The sequence below is a fragment of the Rhagoletis pomonella genome, unplaced genomic scaffold (assembly GCF_013731165.1).
Source record: "Rhagoletis pomonella isolate Grant_MI unplaced genomic scaffold, Rhpom_1.0 Rhpom_scaffold_00007, whole genome shotgun sequence".
Classification (NCBI taxonomy): Eukaryota; Metazoa; Arthropoda; class Insecta; order Diptera; family Tephritidae; genus Rhagoletis; species Rhagoletis pomonella.
In genome coordinates this window covers 15,757,427-15,778,889 of record NW_023458561.1, presented here as the reverse complement: position 1 = coordinate 15,778,889, position 21,463 = coordinate 15,757,427, and the positions used below count along the sequence as shown (strand labels likewise).

Sequence of the window (21,463 nt, the reverse complement as noted above, 5' to 3'; positions counted from 1 at the left end):
TTCTACCAAGCGCGCGGAGTGCTGTTTGATCGTATTTAAAAAAAAATTGTCAATAAAACTGAAGTGAAATGTGAAAAGTGTGGTAGCGAAATGAATTTTAATGACAGTACAACAGTACAAACCATTTAGGAGCAGCGCATAAAATTATTATACGAAAACAAATTCCTCAAATTTGTTAATCGTTTGTCTCCACAATCTTCAGTTAATAATAAGGTAAGATAAACATATTATATTATCATTATATTTATTTTAACAATTTCATGCAAGAAAGTTTTTCTGCTTGAGTTTATGTAAGTTTTTACAGACAGTCTTTGGTTCGAATTTGACCAATCCGTAAGGTACAAAATTTTAAAAACCGCTAAAAACGTTGCTGGTAGGATTCCAATTAATATGCGGCATTAGTCGTCGCACTTTTATTTCTACCAATACCCGCCAATTCTGCCCCATCGGAAAGGCCACATTTTTCTTTTTTTTTAGAATTTTTTTGGTGAGAATTTAAATTTTTTTTTTTCAAAAATAAGCATTTTAATGCTGTATAACTGGAACAATTTTCAAAATTTTTAAAAATCGTATAGTCTGTTTTTTTTTACCTAGCATTGAATTTCACTAAATTACAGATTATTCTAAAGACCACTAGTAAATCATGATATTTTTGGCGTCTTCTGACTCCTATATTTATAGCTAATATATGAGTTAAATGCAGAGTATACTTAATACATTTTCTTTTTATTAAAAAAGTCGAACAAAGTCGACTTTTCTTCGTGGATCGGTCGACTTTTAAAGTCGACTGTACAGAGACGATCGAAAGGTCGAAAGTCGACTTTCCAGTGAAGTCGAACAACCCTAACTGTGCCAAGAAAGATCCAATATCGGCGCCGCATTGAAATGCAAATCCTTCTTTGTAAAAAGTCGGTAGATTACTCATTACAAACCTAAAGGAGTTTAGATAAAACTACCACATTATGTATATACAGTAATAAACCTTTTCGCAGTTTTTCACCAATTGGTCCTCGAGGAGTACTTTTGGGTTATGTGCAGCGTTTTCGTTTTGCCCGCATGGGCGCACTAACTGTGGGGAGTTTCGCCTCATGATTAGAAAAAGTTCTTTTCGAGGATAAAATATATCTTATTATGTATTATTTATGAACAAAATGTATGTATAATATCAGTGCTTAATTAAGAATAATATCAATAGTTAAGTACGTAATTAACGCTTGTGTTTCTATGAACTGGAAAACTCGAATCGTAATTATAGCACTGAATGGAGTTTTCTTACATGTACCCTGCAAAAAATTGTGCGACTAATCTCCAAAGAGAGGATTCCGAGATTACCATCAATCGGGTACAATTGGGCATTAATTAGTCCCAACTAGTCTCATACGGGTCAATTAGTCTCGACTCATCCCTTATGGGTATAATTGGAGATCAATTAGTCCCCAACTCATCTCTAACGATATTAACGTTTTAATGGTACTAGTGTTCGCCCAGCGGTTGAAATTCAACCTTTTAAAATAAGGGGAGCTGAGGTGGGCTGAGTTAAGCCGGGTTGAGTTAATTGAACTGAATTGAGGTGAAATGCGTTGAACAACATAGCAGAATATAACATAAAATAACATAACAACACCACATAACACAACTCAACACAAAACAACACAACATAACATAACATAAGATAACATAACATAACATGACTTAGCACGGTATAACATAACATAGCATAACATAACATTACATAACATTACATAACATTACATAACACAACATAACATAACATAACACAACATAACATAACATAACACAACATAACATGACATAACATAAGATAGCATAACATAGCATAACATAACATTACATAACATTACATAACACAACATAACATAACATAACACAACATAACATAACACAACATAACATAAAATAACTTAACATGTCATTCTTCAATTGTATCTCTTTCTTTTTCTGTCTTTGTCTCTACCTTTATCTACATATATTATTTTCTATATCTTTATCTTTTAATTTTTATATTTATCATTTCCTTAACTTTTAACCAGATCTTTATCTTCATTCTTTTCTCCATCTACATATTCACCCACATCTTTGCGATGACATATGTATACTATGAAGAATTTAAATTTACCTTTCTCTTTGTCTTCATGTTTCGGTTTCTCTTACTTCTGTTAATCTTTGCTTTATCCTTTCTTCTTCTCCATACTCACCTCCATACCTTCTTCCTCGTTTGAGTCTAATCTGTTCATGTACATACATACATACATACATCTTATTCCTAAACTGCTGCTTAGCACGTTTCTGTAATTCAGTATCAATATAAAAGCATACATTTAGGAGGCATTTCCGCCCCAACCATGTACATGTATGGCATTGGTATTGGTGTGACTTTTGAATTGATTTTTTCGCTCTATTTTAAACTAATTTGAAATTTGAAAAATTGCCTGCACATCAGCATCAAAATACCTTTCTAATGATATATAATTGTTTATACCTTAGAAGTATAGTTTAGCCGTAAAAGGGGTGTAAAGGAAACATGATTGCCTATTTATATAATGATGTACGCACTTAGTCAATGAAATTTCATGTGCGGCGTTGGCACACAGAGAGAGTATTCGCCTAACAAAACTGAGCACCTAGGTTCGAATCTCAGCTGGCGCAAATTTTTATTTTTATTTTTTAAAAGTGACTAGTCGCTTTTTAAACCTGTTCGGGTATAAAGGTGAACAATTAGTCTCTTCATAGGACATGCTCGAACAAAAGCGATCAGTTCATTCTATATAAAGAGATCAAAAGTGGTATTAGTCGCATGCTCCTTTGCGATTGCTCCCGGAGTCATCCCGGATTAGTCCCATTTTTGCAGGGTAAATTTAAAATTTTAAAAATTTCCTTTTATGACTATATTTTTATGAAAAACGCATATATGTAATACTTCTATATTGGTAGTAAGCTAACATCTCAATGTGTAAGCATTCCGAAATCAAAGCGAGACAGCCCAGTAGAAATCGGATGTATGCATTCACGAAGAATGCTTTCTATATGAGTGAATTAGTGTGAACAATTCATGCGCAGTCATGAATTTCCAGGAATAAATTCAAATTCTAGCGAATTGCAAGCGAATGTACGTTGTCGTTGTTTTAAGTATATTTCTTGATAAATTTGAAGTGGAATTTTTGTAATATTTTCAGTCTTGTACAAAAATTTTAGTGAACGGACGTGTTGTGCGATACTATTTTCAGCACAAACGGGCTTTTACAAGATATGCATTTGCATATGTAAGTGCTACTTTTCTGTATGTCCCCGTATATTAAAATGTATCAGAGAAGTAGCATTTAGATATAGGGATACATATCTTGTAAGAATGCTTTAATACTGTTCCATTAATGCATTTTTGTATGTTTGAAACATTAATACAGCCACAAGCATACAGCAGTAGTACGAGTGTATGGTTAGAGTACGCATACGGTCTGAGAAACCACGCGTGTTAAATGGAAATGAACGTTCATTTATACTGGCATGTATACACAGCAGCAAGCTCATGCAACCAACAGCGATGCCGTATGCATACAATTTCTACTGGGAGTCTAGTACTGTTATTGCCAATGTATTGTGTACTTAAGTGCCGTTTTTGTAAATGTGTCGTGTACATGTTTATTTATAAACGTATGTGTTCCTTTTCTTTCGTACGTGCTTATTGATATATCTGTACTGTAGTGTTTTCGGACGGTACTAGCTCTTACTGCCAATATAGGAGTATTACATATATGGAAAAACGTGAATTTTGTGTTATTTTCTGAATTTATCGAGCAGAATTCTAAACTTCCGAATAGGATGTCCCAAATATGAATCATACACACATAAAATAGTAATTGCTATGAATTGCTACCATATAAATTCAGTACATGCATTTGCTTGGGGACTCCCTAACAACACGCAACACTGCCAGATTTGGTTGATTACGCATCACTAGTGATGGCTCGATTAATCAAATAGCCGATTATAATCGGTTATTTTCATTCGGTTAACGATTTAATTGTATCGAAATTTTCCTTTCGATTAATCGAGCGATTAACCGGTTAATTTTCAAAATAATCGAAAAGAAACCATCGAAAATTGACTACATCACACAATATTGTATGAGTAAAAATTACGTAACAAAAATTGGAACTCTTATCACTCAGTAATATTAGCAACAATAAAAATGTCACTCCACTCAGTACATACATAAATATGTTATTAGTTGGGAGGTCTTTTACATTGACGTATTCTGCAAATTTTTTAAACGATATTGTTGCAAAAAATCGCAACACAAGTTTAACCTAAGTAGCTACTAAAAAATCACAACGAACATATTTTAATTGTATTTTCCAAATTTGGTGTTGCGCATTTTCTTCATTTTTATATGGAAGAAAATAAGCAATGCCGTTACCAAAAAAAAAAAGATAAAAATCAACGGTATGAGCTAGATACTTCAGTCTTGCAATTTTTTATAAAAGAATTTAATGGGCTACAAAACTGCATACCAAAAATCTTTCTAATAAATCTAATTAAAAAGTTCGAATTTATTGTTGAGGTTTTTTTTTTAATATTGCAAAAAGTTTGATATATTTATATTTATACGTTTTATTTGCTAAAGAATAAGCTATATTTAAAAAAATTACTAAAATTAAATAACAAAAAAAAAATCTCGTGGTGTGCTATAATTTTGTCACAGGGTGTAAGTCAGTTTTTATAACTTATAAATGGTTTTGATTAATTTTCGATTTTAATCGAAACAACCGATTAATCGGTTAATTTCTTACGATTTATTTCAATTAATAATCGAATGCTTTCGATTAATCAATTAACCGATTATTCGATTATTAAATTTTTTTTGCCATCACTACGCATCGCATGTGTTACTCTTCCATGTTGTATACTTTTAGGCCCTAGGGCTTTTCATTTAGAAAATTTAAGCGAAGAAAATTTAGCGTAGCAGTACATTCAATGGTCCATTACTCGCTCAAACTTGATGAGTAGATTTTAGTGAACCTCACATGCCACTGCATCTGAATATTAGAAAATAGAAATTACATATCTATTAAAATTATAAGAAACGTGTTTTTTTACAAAATTACCTGCTCTTCTCGCAATTTCTAATGAATATAGAAACTCACTACTCGGAGAAATGGCAAAGAACTTGCATTTTTGCGAAAATTTGGTTTAAGTTCTACCGTTTTCAGCATTTAACAGTTCATTATCATTTACTGTGTAGTATAACAAGTTAAACACTGAACTGTGATAATCTGTATTAGTATCTATAGAGAATAATTTGCAATTCTTTACACTTTTGTAACTAATTTCGGTCACTATTACACAATCATGACTTGTGCCACTCTACCATAGTACGGTTGTGCTCCATTTCATACCACAGTAATTTTGTATACAACTCCGAATCAACAAAATGCATGCTCCTTCTCATTATCAACCCTGATCAGATTTTACCCCCGAGGAGTACTCAAAAAGGTTTATTACTGTATATACTGTGACAACTACCGCATGATTTATTTAATTACTGTCAGCATTTAAAAACAGCATTCTAAAGAAATTACCAATTAGAGGATAGTAAGTTTTATATGGAGTTTTTTAATCACTTTGCCAATGAACCGACATGTTAGATAGGGCCTTTGTATATTAAGGTAAAGATATTAATCCGCTGATTGAATTCGCTACGCTTGAGTCATAATGAATCGAGTATCGTTTTGTTAATTAATTTTGGTAAATTGAGCAACATGATATCGCCTTTAGTTCGAGTTGTTACAGTTATGTAGCATGTACTCACGGTATCGGCATCGCCGATTATTAACATGTTACTTTTTTATGTAATCGTTCAGCTCTCTAGTTCACTCCCTTACAAACCGGACCAGATCCGGTAATTAGAGAGTAAGCAGAAAATTGGCTCCCAAAAATGGTAAAATGTCCAAAAGTACGGAACGAAAAAAAAACACATTTTGTGCCCAGAATTTGAGAAAGAGCTGATTAAAGTTGTTTTTGTTGTTGCCACTTAAATGCAAACACTTGGAAATTGAATTTTCGTTTCACAAATTTGATTGTATTAATGAATAAACATATAAGGATTGAAAATATATCAATAGGCCATTCACTATTTCTTAAAAACAAAAAGTAAATGCAAGCAGCATATAAACATAAATCAGCTGATTCGCACTTTGACGCTTTATCCATTTTTGCCCCAATAAATAGTCCGGGCTAAAACGGGCACGAAGAAGAAGACATTTACGATCCAACTGTGCAATGTATACGCTCTTCAATGCCCATTTTCTTGAGTATGGGAACGATTTCTAGGTGAAGAGATGATTAATCTTAAGGCGCCTGCTAAACGATATATTTATTATCGCAGTATTTATTGACCATTTAGCACGTAATATTGATGGATCGTAATCAATATCGCAAAATATTTAAAAGAATTAGGTAATGTCTTATATAAAAATAGATTATTTGGAATAAATTATAAGATAGTTTTTGCCCTATATGACGTGTGCATTACACAATGTTCATTTTGTATTCATCCGTAATGGTCTATCTATTATTTCGGTCATTAATATACGGTGTTTACACGGGACGATTTTACCGGAAAGTTTAGAGGCGATTAGTTGAATCAAAAGTTGGCTGCCCCAACTGCATTAGAAGCGATTAGTTGAAAGGCCATTTGCACAAAGCCAAAATTTCCTGTAAAATTACCTCATGTAAACAACCTATTACGTAACTCGACAACTCTCAAAACTTTCTAGGCATACCTCCATCTGTTCTTACAAAGACGTTAAATATTGCTCTAATAACTGAGAATTTAATTATAATATTAAATTTATAAAGTCGTCACCCACGCAGAGGGCTTTAACACAGAGTACACCAAATATTATGGAATTCAGGACCACATTATACAACTTAACACTATCAACGTCGGCAAATTTCATCTAGTGTTTTGCGCTTCCACAACTGCATTTGCTTGACGGCTGAAGAAAGCTGCACCAAATTGACTCGACTCTCATGTTCTGTCAAAGACTTGCGTAGATGACGCATCACACGATTCATGCGTCGATCGCGCGCCGTATACACATACCCAGCATTGCGAGCCGCTTCAATGTAGCAATACTTGTCATTTAGAGGCATCCGCGACCACACCGCTCCTGCTTCAGCGGCTGTCATCCAAGCTGGCGAACGGCGATTACACACGCGCCTATATTCACTAAGAAAATGCATAAAAGCATTCCGGCTATACGAAGTCTTTGCAGAACCGGCAGATGGCATTGCCTGTTCGGACGAACTTGCAAAACACACTTTAACCATTTGATCTGATCTGTTTTCGCCCACGTAATACCAGAAATTTCCGCTGTAAATTTTATGTATTTAAGTACAGTTGGCAGTTATAATTTTTATTTTTTAAATTTGTATAATCATTTTTGACTTTAAATTGATGTCGAATGCTATCATGATGCAATTATGAAAGGCGTTGTATTTGGCAGCTTCGCACTACAAAGTGGACGTCCTGAACGTCCTGCAAATTGCTTCTTTGAAAAACTACGTTTTATTTTACGAGTTGAAATAAAAAAGTACTAAAAACCTTACATATGTATACGAAAATGTTAGCATTAAGCTGCATTTGCAGTGGTCGATTTTCTAGTCGATCTTTGTCGACCAGTGTAAACGGCAATTCAATCATAAAATGTAAGTGTTTTGACTGGTCGATTTCTCATCATTCGTTGAGCATTGAAAACAAAATTAGCAATTCAGAAAGCATTTTTATAAAATTCACGTTTTTAATAGTCTCAGTGCGTATTTGCGTATTAATACCTCGTTTATATATAAAAATTTAGGTATTAACGTAATGAAAAAAATTGCACATTTTTTCCACAGGGCGCTGCCCCTTTGAGTTTTTATTTTTCTTGATTATGTAGATACCAATTTATAAAAAGTTTAAAAAGTTCTAACTAACTTAGATATGAAACTACGCTAATTTAATTTACAAGATCTTGTTTCACACACAAAAAGAAAGATCTCTCGTTCTAACACCAATTTCTTTAATTATATGTTTTAGCTTGACTGTAAAATATGGATGTATTGTGCTTTGTGATTTAAAAAAATAAAAAAATGTTCCTAACGCGAACCTAACCTTAACACAAATATCGTCCCTCTCAATAAACCTTCACAAAAGTTGAAAAGATTATGTTATTCAATATATTGAATAAAAAATATACTCGTATCCGTTAATGTTTTTACCGTGAAGAATAATAGATTTACCAGTGAACACAAAAAACTAAGATGGTGCATAGTAGTAGAAAACGTACATAAAAATATAATTTCAATCAAAGCTCATTTGCTAATCACGCCGCTTACACAGACAAAAGTTGCAAAACTTAGCTAGTAATTTTATTTTATGGCCTAAAGTTTTCAAATATTTTTATACCCAAGCGCATTTGTGCACAAGGGTATAATATTTTTCCAAAAAATATGAATATTAGCTGAAATTCTTTTTTGTAAATTTCCCTTTATCTACTTAAGCAACCAACATGAAACATGTCATTAGTTTAACGGGATGTAGACACAAAATACAATAGAAATTAGTAATTATTCGAGGTAATTGCGTAATATACATACTTATTTAAATTATAAATCATGTATATACGAAAACAAGAATTTCCCTCTTCACTTCCCTATTATTAATTCACAATAGAGCAGTTTTTTTACTTACAAACACTACCCTTCCGGTCGCGTATTTTTTTACCGACCTTGCTGAACTCGGATAAATAGCCAATTTTGAGTTGTTGCTTTGCATGTATTTCGTCATTTAAGCGAGTGTTCTTTTGTAGCTTAGTTGCCACCTATTATAAGGTTTTGGAAAATGGGCGCAGCCCCACCTGCTTAAGATTACATGTGTATACCTTGGTAACCGCTTCACCAATTTCTCCCAAACTTGGTACAGTTGGTACAACAAAATTTTTAAAATCGGACAATAACCATGCAAACATTCCATATAACGGTAATTTAGAAAAATACGAAGTCTTCGATAAATCAGTAAATACTGCAGCCTTTTTATTCAAAATTGATGTTTACAATAACTCTTCAGCAAAATATAAGTTTACGATAAAAATTTGGGAAATGGGCGTGATGTGTGTGTATCTCGGTAACCGGTCGATCAATTTGTACGAACTCGGTATGGTTACTGTGCTTGCCACATAAAAGCAAAACGTTGAAAATTATTGAAATCGTAGTAAAATTACGCGCTTTCCATATAACGGTAAATTTCAGAAATGCTTGAAACTTCGATATTTCGAAGTTTAAGGACGCTAATTTACTCAAAATTTATACTAACCCCTAAATTTATACTAATCCCTTGAAAAGAGGTAACATTATTCTGGAAATTTGGAAAAAGGGCATGATACCGCCTACATATAACTTTATAAGTTTATCTCATTACGTCTAACTGAATTTTTTAGCGGCTTTTACGTTGGTGGCATGGAGATTTTACCTGACAAGACCTCTAGTAGAACTTTCCGAAGAATAATTTTCTAGAATATATCCATCCCCTGACGAATTTTCAAATTTGCTTTTTATGGAGTTTCTTGAATTAAGAGTCAAAACGACCTTTTCAGGCGGTAGCTAATGGGTTAAAATGTTCTACAACAAGTAAAAAAGTCTCAGTTCGAGCGGAGCCGAATATTAAATACCCGGCGCAAGTATTAAATACAGTTATTTTACGTTTCCGAAATCTACCGCTACATGGTAAGCAGGGGTGGTTTCACCTCTCTTTCAAACATGGGTTAAAATGTTTTAAGAAAATATTTCCCATTAAATTTCACCACATATGTCTAAACCTTTAATTTCCCTCAAGCATTTATTTTAAAAATTTTTTCCACATTTTTGAAAACTACGTAGGCCGGAATATGAAAACTTTGGTAGGCCATAAAACAAAAATTCGAGCTAACTTTTACAAATCCATCGAGTGTTTTATTACTGGATATGTATACTTTCAGAAAATATTATCAGCTTCCGGGCTGGTTTGAATTGTCATAAAATTGTTGCAAGGTGTTATTAGCCTTCAGATTTGTTGTGGTTGTTTTTCCCACAACTCAAGGGAAAAATTGATTTCTTCATTGTGCCACTTTGATAATTTTTTCCTGCTAAAAAAGCAATTTAAATTCTCCTCTTCTTCCCAAAAATAACACAGGCCGACAAAACTTTTACCCAGAAACCAGACTATAATCTCGGTTTTTGGGCACATTTGAGCTCCTGTAACAAGATGAAAAAAATTTTTTTTCAGAACGATCAGCTCGTTATCTAAAAGTACTACTCCTCCCCTCCAAAATTCATTTTAAAGCTTTACAAAATTATTATTTGTCACCGAGAAGTCGTCTGGTGAATTAGCACCCTCAATCCGATGCATCTGTATGACGTGCATAGCCGCAGAAAACTAATCTCAGTAAATTCAACAGACGACTTCTCGGTGACAAATAAAGATTTTTTAAAGCTTTGAGATGAATTTTAGTTACAGGAGCTCAAATGTGCCCAAAAACCATAATTTTTGCACTTATAGGTTAGAATATCTCAAAATCCTGTTGTGATAGAGAGTTGTAAAATATAGGCAAAAGACATTCGAATATTCGAATTTATTGTTATTAAACTGAAAGTTATTTTCCGGATAACTAACAACACTCGACAAAAATTTCAGCCTTCTTTTTAAATAATTTAAGCTCCACCATATTATCGCAACTGGTACGTAACGACCCAGCGATATGACCATAAAACGATTGATCTTTTTGTTGTATTAGTTTCTCAAACATTATCTAAAACATGTCAACTATAATTAAATTATTTTCTTATTATTTTTTTACAGTACAGTTTAAGGCAGTTCCAACGCACAGTGGTTCGGATCGCAAATCTAGCTGGACGAAACTATTTAAACAAATACTCGTTGATGGATCTTTACACCACTTCTTACCTAGGGGATTTTTGGGTCACTGATTACTGAATCTGAAGTCACTTATCAAAAATTCACAATGGCGGATCCAACATGGCGGACGAAATTAAAAAAAAAAAACAAATTGGTAGATTTCGATGAAACTGGGTATCTGGGGGTTTTCTGGGTCACTGATTACATATCTAAAGTCATTTACCAAAAATTCAAAATGGCGGAACCAATATGGCGGACGAAAATTAAAAAAAAACGGTAGATTTCTATGTAACTGGGTATCTGCGGGTTTTCTGGGTTTCTGATTACGAATCTAAAGTCATTTACCAAAAACTCAAAACGCCAACATGGCAAGCGAAATATTTAAAAAATCTTAACATATGAAAATTTTTTGTTTGTACTTAAAAAGATTACAAATTTGTTAAAAATATTTCGCTTTATATTTTTATTTTTATTTTCAGTTCCCAATAACATACATTTTAAAATAATTTTATAGAACAGCTAATTCTTTAATAAAAAAAAATCCGTATTTTATTATTATTTAATCTTAATTACTTTTTTCATAAAAATGTCGTTTGTACTTTGTCAAAAATGTGCAATATTTTAAAAAAACAATAAACTTTAGAAAAAATGTCGATGACCCAATATCTTTCTAAGAAACCTAATTAAGAGCATCGAAATTTTTGCGAAAGTTTGTTGGTTTTTTTTCAAACAGAAAAATACTTGGAGTTATAAAAACTTTGGTTATGTAAATAAAAAATAATAATAATAATGAAGCACAATTAACAAACATTGACGTTGAAGACGAAAGTCAAGAATAATACATATTCTAGTGCTTATCATAACTATACGACACCCACATAATGACAAGTTTTGACAAATTGTTTTATTACTATTTAATCTCAATTATTTTTTCATAAAAATGTACTATGCTCTTTAACAAAACACACATAAATCCAAGTTTCAAAGTTTGTGCAATATTTGAGAAAAAACCAACAAACTTTCGAAAAAATTTCGATGTTCTTAATTAGGTTTCTTAGAAAGATATTGGGTTGCAGTTTTGTAGCCCATTAAATTTTAGTAAAATAAAGTGCAAGTTTGAAGTACCTAGGACCTTTCGTTGATTTTTGGCATTTGTTTGGTTGACGATGTCAGTCATTTTCTGCCATACGAAGTATGTTCGATGATTTTTTTATATGGAGAATATGAGCAACACCTTCAACAAAAAAAATTTCCAAACATCTTTTTGTTTTAAAGAACTGAATGGGCAACAAAACTGCATACTCAATTTCTTTCTAAGAAACCTACTCAAGTAGCTCACTGGTGTATAAATTGGTGTAAATTTATGGATTTTGGTACAAATCTGATTAGATTGAATAAAAAAAGAACGTTTGGGTGTATTTGTTATTCCACCAGTATTTCTTTCAAATCAAAATTCTACCTTTAACATTTTGGTACTATTTATTCATTGAGATTAGTACGAAAACTACACCAGCTCCTAAAATGCGCCACTTTTTTCATTTGGTTCACAAATAGCTCCACGTTAACAAATGTCGTTAAAATTATTCAGGCGACATTCTGAGTAGTGATGTGCTGAATTCTCGGTACCCAATACTTGAAAAAAATTTCGGTACCCAATACTTCCTTTTCGGTACCCGATACCGATTCGACACACTAAACTTTCGTCATTATATCTGTGCCGTTCAATTAAAGTAGCTTAAGTCACTTTAGATGGTTTGACTTTGAATTAAAAAAAAAAAATCAGTTTCCTTTGAAATTGTTTTATATTTTAATTAAGATTCTATTATAGGGGCATCTCGAACTACATCTTTGGCTAGTTAAAAGTTAAAATATTGTTTAAGAATCCAATGAAATGTGGCTTTAAAGGGAAAAGGACCTATCTCGACATAGGCTACTTTTGGGGGTAAAAATTATTGATATTTTATAAGACATCGCCTAAAAACCCAAAATGTACAAATAAGACGGTCCTTTCTCAAGAGATAAGCAATGTGTTTGTATGTATGTAGTTAAGTGAAGCAAGTATAATGTGTGCGTCGAACAAGGCAGGCAATTAAATCTGCACAATAATGATCAAGGCGAATTTAATAAGGTGGTGTTAGCCGTATATAAGTAAAAAATTACACTTACAAATTATACGCAGATATTCATACTGTCATTAGTATGAACTACAACAAACACGTAATTTTGATGTAATGTCCTCCACGGCGAAAAATTAAGATACGCCGGTAACACCACCTTATTAAATTCGCCCTGATACTGATGTCGCAAAACACACTCTCGCCTTCTTTTACTTATCGCAACCGTCTTTCCAATTGCAATAGTTCTGGTGGCAATATTATTTATTTTTAATAGCTGACACTATATGTATGTGTACATGTAACTCATATTTTTGGCTGTTGCGCGCTTTTATTAGAAATTCCAAGATTTCGGTACCGAGCATCGAAAGTATTTGATACTTTTTAAATCGGTACCGAGTATCGATCAATACTTAAAAGTAGCGACTCAGCACATCACAAATTCTGAGAGCAATTGACAGTGGACCAAAGAACTCACCAAAAAATGAATATTGAATACACCACACAGTAGCTTTGTTTCTTTACAGATAGGCGCATTTACACAAGGTAGTGTTAGCCGAATATAAGTAAAAAATTACAAAAGCTAATTACAAGAAACACATCATTTTCACGCTATGCGGTGAAAAATTCAGCTGTTGCTCCAACATTAGAGAGATTAGGCACAGCTACTTTGATTTGCTTCTTTTACATATTTTTGTATTTTTTGATAAAAATGGGCGATTTATTAGATTTGATAAAGTGTGGCAAAACCTGAGTATTTGTGAACAATTTTTAAACATAAAATGCGATTAAAAATTCGCAGCAAATACATATGTTCAGTTGTCAAAAGCATCGGTCAGGTGTTTACTAGCTAGTTTCTGCTAGTTTGCGTTTCTGGACTTTTTCTATATTTCACTCGCTGTGAGCGTAATTCTGTAATTCTTCCCATTCTTCTTCCTGATAATGATCTGCTAGGAAAGTAAAGAAACAAAGCTAGTGTGTGTGTACATAATACACTGCCTGTTTTAATATGAGCTTATTATACATACCGCAAGTAGAACTGCTATCAGTGTTGCCGTTTTGATAAATTGGTAGTTTCATTTCAGGGCTGTTCGAAATGTCAAAAATGCATTGAGCTGTTGTTGCATAGTATTCGTTTATTAGAACATTTGTAAAAATTTTAAATAAATTTTGTCGAATGGCGGTAATACAATGGTGATGTGAAAGTAGAAAAGCGTACTGAAAGCGTGCTAAAATGGCCTAAAACTCGTACCGAAATATTAAGATTATGTTGCTGATATTCCGTAATTTTATTGCATCATGGTTAAATGAAAACAAGTAAATAAAAATAAAATTGCGCGAGCACAGTAATAAATTTTTTTTGTTACCAAATATAAAATGTTTATATCGATTTTTTTTTACATTTTAGACATAAAATAATTGATATAATTTTGCATGAAGTAAAATCAGAAACGAAATAAAATATCAATATCTGATGATTAAAAAAAATTGGTAGTTTGGAAACTGATTTGGTAGGATTTTTCGTTCCTAAAAATATTGTCGAGTGGTAACACTGGTTGGTATATTTAATACACCAGTGGTGAAATATGCATCAATAAGGCACCCCTACACGCTTAAAGTTTGTTTGGGTACTAATGATTCAACATCATGCCTTCACAAATGCAGCTATAAGTTGCATAGTATATATGAGTACGAACAACAGCGAGAATTTTTTCTACATAACATAGGCGAACGCTGATTTGATTTCTTCTGTTCGTACGCGAACGTTAACAAAACATGTTGAAATGTATACGTTCGCGTTTGCGTTCGAATAATGGACGTGTGGTAGGCGCTTAAATTTCTGTCAACTGTGTTCATTTGGCAAGAAACATTTTTTATATTTATTTTTTATTCTCAAACTGAATTGTGTCTAGGGCAAAATATATACACCGTTCTTGGCTTGGTAAATATTTTTGTACCAAACTCAAGAATCTGTGTAAGTTTTCAACGACGACCATATTTTCAAAGTATTATAAAAGTAAGGCTAAGTTCACAACCTAGAGTAATAGCGTTACGCGATGCAATGGAAATCGCTCAATCCAAAGAAACTTCTTCGCCAGCATAATCGCTGGCGATTAAAACGTAGCTAGTGTTTAAATTGCAGCAAAATTATACACGACTAATTTTTTTATAATAGAGGAGTTTACGATGAGTAGCATTTTAGATTTAAAGTTGCTACGTACCAATCTAGCACATATTTTGTTGTTGGGAAAGCAACAAAACGTGTGATACATTGCTACGTAGGGATTCCCCTAATATATTTTTTTTGTTTCCACAACGCTTTGACAATTTATACCGAAACTTAGGCATATTGTATTGTATATAATAGCAGTAAAAGAGATGTTTAATTTATTATATAAATATGTACATATGTATATTTTTTATTTATTTGGGCTTTAAATATGAGAAAAAGCTTTTTTTAACAAACTGCATAATTTTTATTTGCTTGCACAGCGATAAACACCAAAGACTGTGTAAATGTTGGTTAGAAGCGATTTGTATGTATTCTCGCTACGCTAATACGTTAGGTTGTAAACTTAGCCTAATACTGAAACTCAGCTGGACGCCATATTAAAGCTGTATGACTATTATTTAACTAATTTAACAATTTCATTATGTACATTGGCTCAACTATGCCACTTTATGTGTATTTTCGAACCTTTTTTAAACAGCGCATCTCTTAAAAATTTAATAATGGCGAAAAATTCATTGCTTTCAAAATATAAGTTTTCCCAGATTTATTTAAAAATCTTCAAATCCTTATAAATTTTGAGGCGCTCGAGTTTTAGAGGGGGTAGTACCGAAATTCACTCGACAGAATGTACCTCGTTTTTAAATTAGGAACTCACATTCATATATATTCGCGATTTTCTTGCCTGCATATTACGAAAAGGAATGCTGAGATTTATAAAAAGAATTCCAAGTCGCGCAGATTAAAAAAGAGCTTCGGTGTAAATTTTATGACTGAGTTAGTTTTAAATTTGATTAGTAGTAAATTTTATTCCTCGAATCCTTTTGTACTCTTCACACTCATGAAAATATATTTATGCTAGAATATGATGTAAATTCTTTACCATTATGGTGTATGATTTGAGCCAATACCAATACGTATTTTACACCAACGGAGTTTATATTATGTTCTAGAAACAAGAAAACTTGTATACCACTGGCATAATATATATGCCGAAATTCAGTAAAAAAAATTGACGGTAGGTGTAAATAATGCACGAAAAAACGGTATAACTTTTACACTGAATCGAAATAAACTGTTCAAAAACTGAGCTTATAAATGGCATATTTTTTATTTTGAAAATGTATATCACGCCGATGTAAAAAATACACAAAATATTTTGGTGTATTTTTGACTTTTGTGCTACTTGAGTAATTAAAGGCATCGACATTTTTTCGAAAGTTTATTGTTTTTTTTTTTCAAATATTGCACATTTTTGACAAAGTACAAACGACATTTTAATGAAAAAAGTAATTAAGATTAAATAATAATAAAATACGGATTTTTTTATTAAAGAATTAGCTGTTCTATAAAAGTATTTTAAAATGTATTTGTTATTGGGAACTGAAAATAAAAATAAAAAAATAAAGCGAAATATTTTTAACAAATTTGTAATCGTTTTAAGTACAAACAAAAAATTTTCATATGTTAAGATTTTTTAAATATTTCGCTTGCCATGTTGGCGTTTTGAGTTTTTGGTAAATGACTTTAGATTCGTAATCAGCAACCCAGAAAACCCGCAGATACCCAGTTACATAGAAATCTACCGATTTTTTTTTAATTTTCGTCCGTCATATTGGATCCGCCATTTTAAATTTTTGGTAAATGACTTTAGATATGTAATCAGTGACCCAGAAAACCCCAGATACCCAGTTTCATAGAAATGTACCGATTTTTTTTTTTAATTTCGTCCGCCATATTGCATCCGCATTTTGAATTTTTGATAAGTGACTTCAGATCCAGTAATCAGTGACCCAAAAGTCCCCTAGGTAAGAAGTGGTGTAAAGATCCATCAACGAGTATTTGTTTAAATAGTTTCGTCCAGCTAGATTTGCGATCCGAACCACTGCGTGTTGGAACTTCCTTAAACTGTACTGTAACAAGTAAGAAAGTCTAAGTTCGGGGGGAGCCGAACATTAAATACCCGGCGCAAGTATTAAATATATGTTTTTTCACCCTTCCGAAACCTTCCGCTAGATGGATATCAATTTTGAGTAAATTAGCGTCCTTCAATTTCGAAATATTGAAGTTTCAAGCATTTCTTAAATTTACCGTTATATGAGAATCGGCCGTTATTTTAGTCCGATTTCAATAATTTTCAACGTTTTGCTTACACGTGGCAAGTACAATAACCATACCGAGTTTGGTACAAATTGGTAGAATGGTTACCGATATACTTATATGTGATCATAAGTGGGCGGTGCCACGCCCATTTTCCAAAATTTTACCATAAACGTATTTCTTGGTAAAGCATCAATTTTGAATAAATTAGCTTCAATATTTAATGATTTATCGAAGATTTTTTATTTCTCTAAATTACCGTTATATGGGATGTGGGCGTGGTTATTGTCCGATTTTAAAAAGTTTCGGCGGTTTTTTATGATGTACCAAGGCCAACACTGTGCCAAGTTTGGAAGAAATTGGTGCAGCGGGTACCAAGATATACACATGTAACCATAAGTGGGCGTGGCTACGCCCATTTTCCAAAAATTTATAATATTATTATTTTTCGTCTAAAACTTATTATAAATATCAGTTTTGAGTGAATAATTTCCAGTAGTTACTAAAATATGGCAGTTTTCGTATTTCTGAAAATTACCGTTATATGGGAAGTAGGCGTGGTTATTAAGCGATTTTAAAAATTTTCGGCCATTTGGTATGCCGTAGCAAGGCTAACAACTGTGTCAAGTTTGGAAGAAATTGGTGCAGCGGTTACCAAGATATACACATGTAACCATAAGTGGGCGTGGCTACGCCCATTTTCCCAAAATTTATAATATTCTTATTTTTCGTCTAAAAATTATTGTAAATATCAATTTTTAGTGAATTATCTTCAGTAGTTACTAAAATATCGCAGTTTTCGTATTTCTCGAAATTACCGTTATATGGGAAGTGGGCGTGGTTAAAGTCCGATTTCGCCCATTTTCAATACCAACCTACCTTGGATTAAGGGAAACCTACATACCAAATTTCGTTGAGATATCTCAATTTTTGCTCGAGTTATCGTGTACACGGACAGACGGACAGACGGACGGACATACAGACATGGCTTAATCGATTTCTTTTTTCATCCTGATCATTTATGTATACATTTGTCTATATCTATCTCGATTCGTTTTGGCTGTTACAAACAACCGTTATGTGAACAAAATTAATATACCCTTGTGCACAAGTGCGCTCGGGTATAAAAATATAGGCTGCATTTCTTTATTCATTCTGAACGTTTGGAATAAACTTTTTTGTTTATTTATTCTTTAGAACGTTCCTGATGATATGTTGACGTATATTTCAAACGCATTCTGTTTATTCCGGCTGTGAAATGGGATTATCCGGAATGTATAAAGAAACGCAGCCATTATGGAATGAATAAAGAAATGCAGCCAATAAGAAAATAATTTAATTATAGTTGACATGTTTTAGATAATGTTTGAGAAATTAATACAACAAAAAGATCAATCGTTTTATTTAGAATCGCTGCTTAAAAAAAAATTGTTACAACCTTTTGAAAGCAGCGTATAAAAGCTGTTATTACTCAGGCATATTTTAATTTTTAAAAAATGATTCGGTTCTGTTTATACTCAAGTATTTACTATTATAGTCGAGTATTTACTACTAGAATCGAATATTTTTTAAAATTTTTGGCCGCACTCGTTACACTGTGTGTCACCTCGACAACTCGTTCAGTCAAAGTTTAGTGCGCTTGCCGTCTTTCGTCGTAGCCGTTGCTGCTATAGTCGGTATTATTATTGTTGGTGTCAGTGTTGAGCAGCATATCGCAAACTGCCTGTCTAACATGTCAAATTTGTACGCGCTACGCATATACTTTACATGCCAAACTAAACTTTCCAAACTACAACATTAGCAGCAACGTAAATACGAAAAAGGATCAACGGCTGTGGAAAAGTGCGAGCTACAAATCCTTTTGTAAACATAAACAAGTGCGATATACACATACATAAGTCTTGTGTGTTGGTGTTGGAGTGCGTATGAGAACCAGCAAAGTAAGTAATCGCGTTTCCACCAGCAAACTTACTCGTTTTTGTTTCCACTCCACCCGGCTTCCTTCGTGTCACTTTGAGAAACAGTCGAGCAGCCGGCATTGCATTCCTCCTTCTTAGCAGATGTTAAGTTGATACTTTCTCATACTCTGATGAACGGGACAGCACGAGGCGGTTCTAAAAGGCTTGTAAACTTGGATTTTAGTACCGTTGCAAGTTGACGTTACACTTCTAGTTTTGCGCAGTGTTGTATTACTGACATAGCCATTGCTTCAGTTGATTGCCTAACTTTTGTTGTTTTGCTCATTAAATTTTAACGAAATGCAACCCGCTGCTAAGCATCCCATTTCAAAAGTTGTATTGCAAGTTTTGCGTCGCAAAAGTTAGTATGTATTTTGAACAACAATGAAGATGACAGCGAAATCAGCAGGCGCGCTTTAGATGTTTGAGTAGCGCAAGAACCGCCACAGCGAATGTGTGCCTATCTGCCTAGAAGTTCTTTGTTTACTATCCGCTAACAGTGATGATGTCGTATATTCCCCGCGAAACATATACGGAGTGCTCAGAATTTATGAGTCGTATGTATGGCGGCCGCTGTGGTGTAGTGGTAAGCAGTGCGCGCTTCCACTCCGCAGGGCCTACGTTCTAGCCCTGGGCACGTATCACGTAACTTTGACACGATAGTCGGGGGCACCGAAATTGCGCATATGGACACTGTGCATTTATATATTATTTCGGTTTCAACCGAAACTGTGCATGTATACATACTTTATTTCGGTTTTTGCCATATGCATTATTTCGGTTTTCAACCGAAACTGTGCATGTATGCATTACTTCGTTTTTCACAAATGCATTATTTCGGTTTTTGTTATATGCATTATTTCGGTTTTCTAACGAAAGTGTGCATATGGATAATTTCCTTTTTTTCTAATATGAATTATGTACTTCTACTTAGTAAGGGTTATAATCCTTAAGCGCGGCCAAACCGCCTACGCAAAAAGAAGTTCTGCGCAAAAATACTTCCGCCCTTCTTTTCAGGCAACAAAGAAAGGACAATTCTACTTAGTAAGGGTTATAATACCTAAGCGCCGAAGGCCGCCTACGCGGAAAGAAGTTCGTTTTCATGTATGCACTATTTCGATTTTTGTCATATTGTCGATTTTATACCCGAGCGCACTTGTGCACAGGGGTATATTAATTTTGTTCACATAACGGTTGTTTGTAACAGCCAAAACGAATCGAGATAGATGTAGACAAATGTATACATAAATGATCAGAATGAAAAGAGAAACCGATTAAGCCATGTCTGTCTGTCCGTCCGTCTGTCCGTCCGTCCGTGTACACGATAACTCGAGCAAAAATTGAGATATCTCAACGTGTGTAGGTTTCTGTTAATCCATGGTAGGTTGGTATTGAAAATGGGCGAAATCGGACAGTAACCACGCCCGCTTCCCATATAACGGTAATTTCCAGAAATACGAAAACTGCGATATTTTACTAACTACTGAAGATAATTCACTCAAAATTGATATTCACAATAATTTTCAGACGAGAAATAAGAATATTATAAATTTTTGGAAAATGGGCGTAGCCACGCCCACTTATGGTTACATGTGTATATCTTGGTAACCGCTGTACCAATTTCTTCCACACTTGGTACAGTTGTTGGCCTTGACACAGCATACTAAACGGCCAGAAATTTTAAAAATCGGACAATAACCACGCCCTCTTCCCATATAACGGTAATTTTCGGAAATACGAAAACTGCGATATTTTAGTAACTACTGAAGATTATTCAATCAAAATTCATATTTACAAGAATTTTTAGACGAAAAATAAGAATATTATAAATTTTTGGAAAATGGGCGTAGCCACGCCCACTTATGGTTACATGTGTATATCTTGGTAACCGCTACACAAATTTCTTCCAAACTTGGCACAGTTGTTGGCCTTGATACAGCATACTAAATGGCCGAAAATTTAAAAAATCGGACAATAACCACGCCCACACCCCATATAACGGTAATTTTCGGAAATACGAAAACTGCGATATTTTAGTAACTACTGGAGATTATTCACTCAAAATTGATATATACAACAATTTTTAGACGAAAAATAAGAATATTATACA

The 21,463-nt window shown here is 33.4% G+C and overlaps 2 protein-coding genes across 2 annotated transcripts in view; one reads left to right on the top strand and one right to left on the bottom strand.

The window, feature by feature from the left end:
- Positions 1 to 21,463, top strand: part of LOC118742377 — a 161,708-nt gene that overhangs the window by 105,659 nt on the left and 34,586 nt on the right. The window lies entirely within an intron of this gene.
- LOC118742378 lies at positions 6,958 to 7,350 on the bottom strand. Its single transcript, XM_036474408.1, has one exon. It carries the CDS (start codon positions 7,348 to 7,350, stop codon positions 6,958 to 6,960), a length of 393 nt encoding a protein of 130 aa, XP_036330301.1.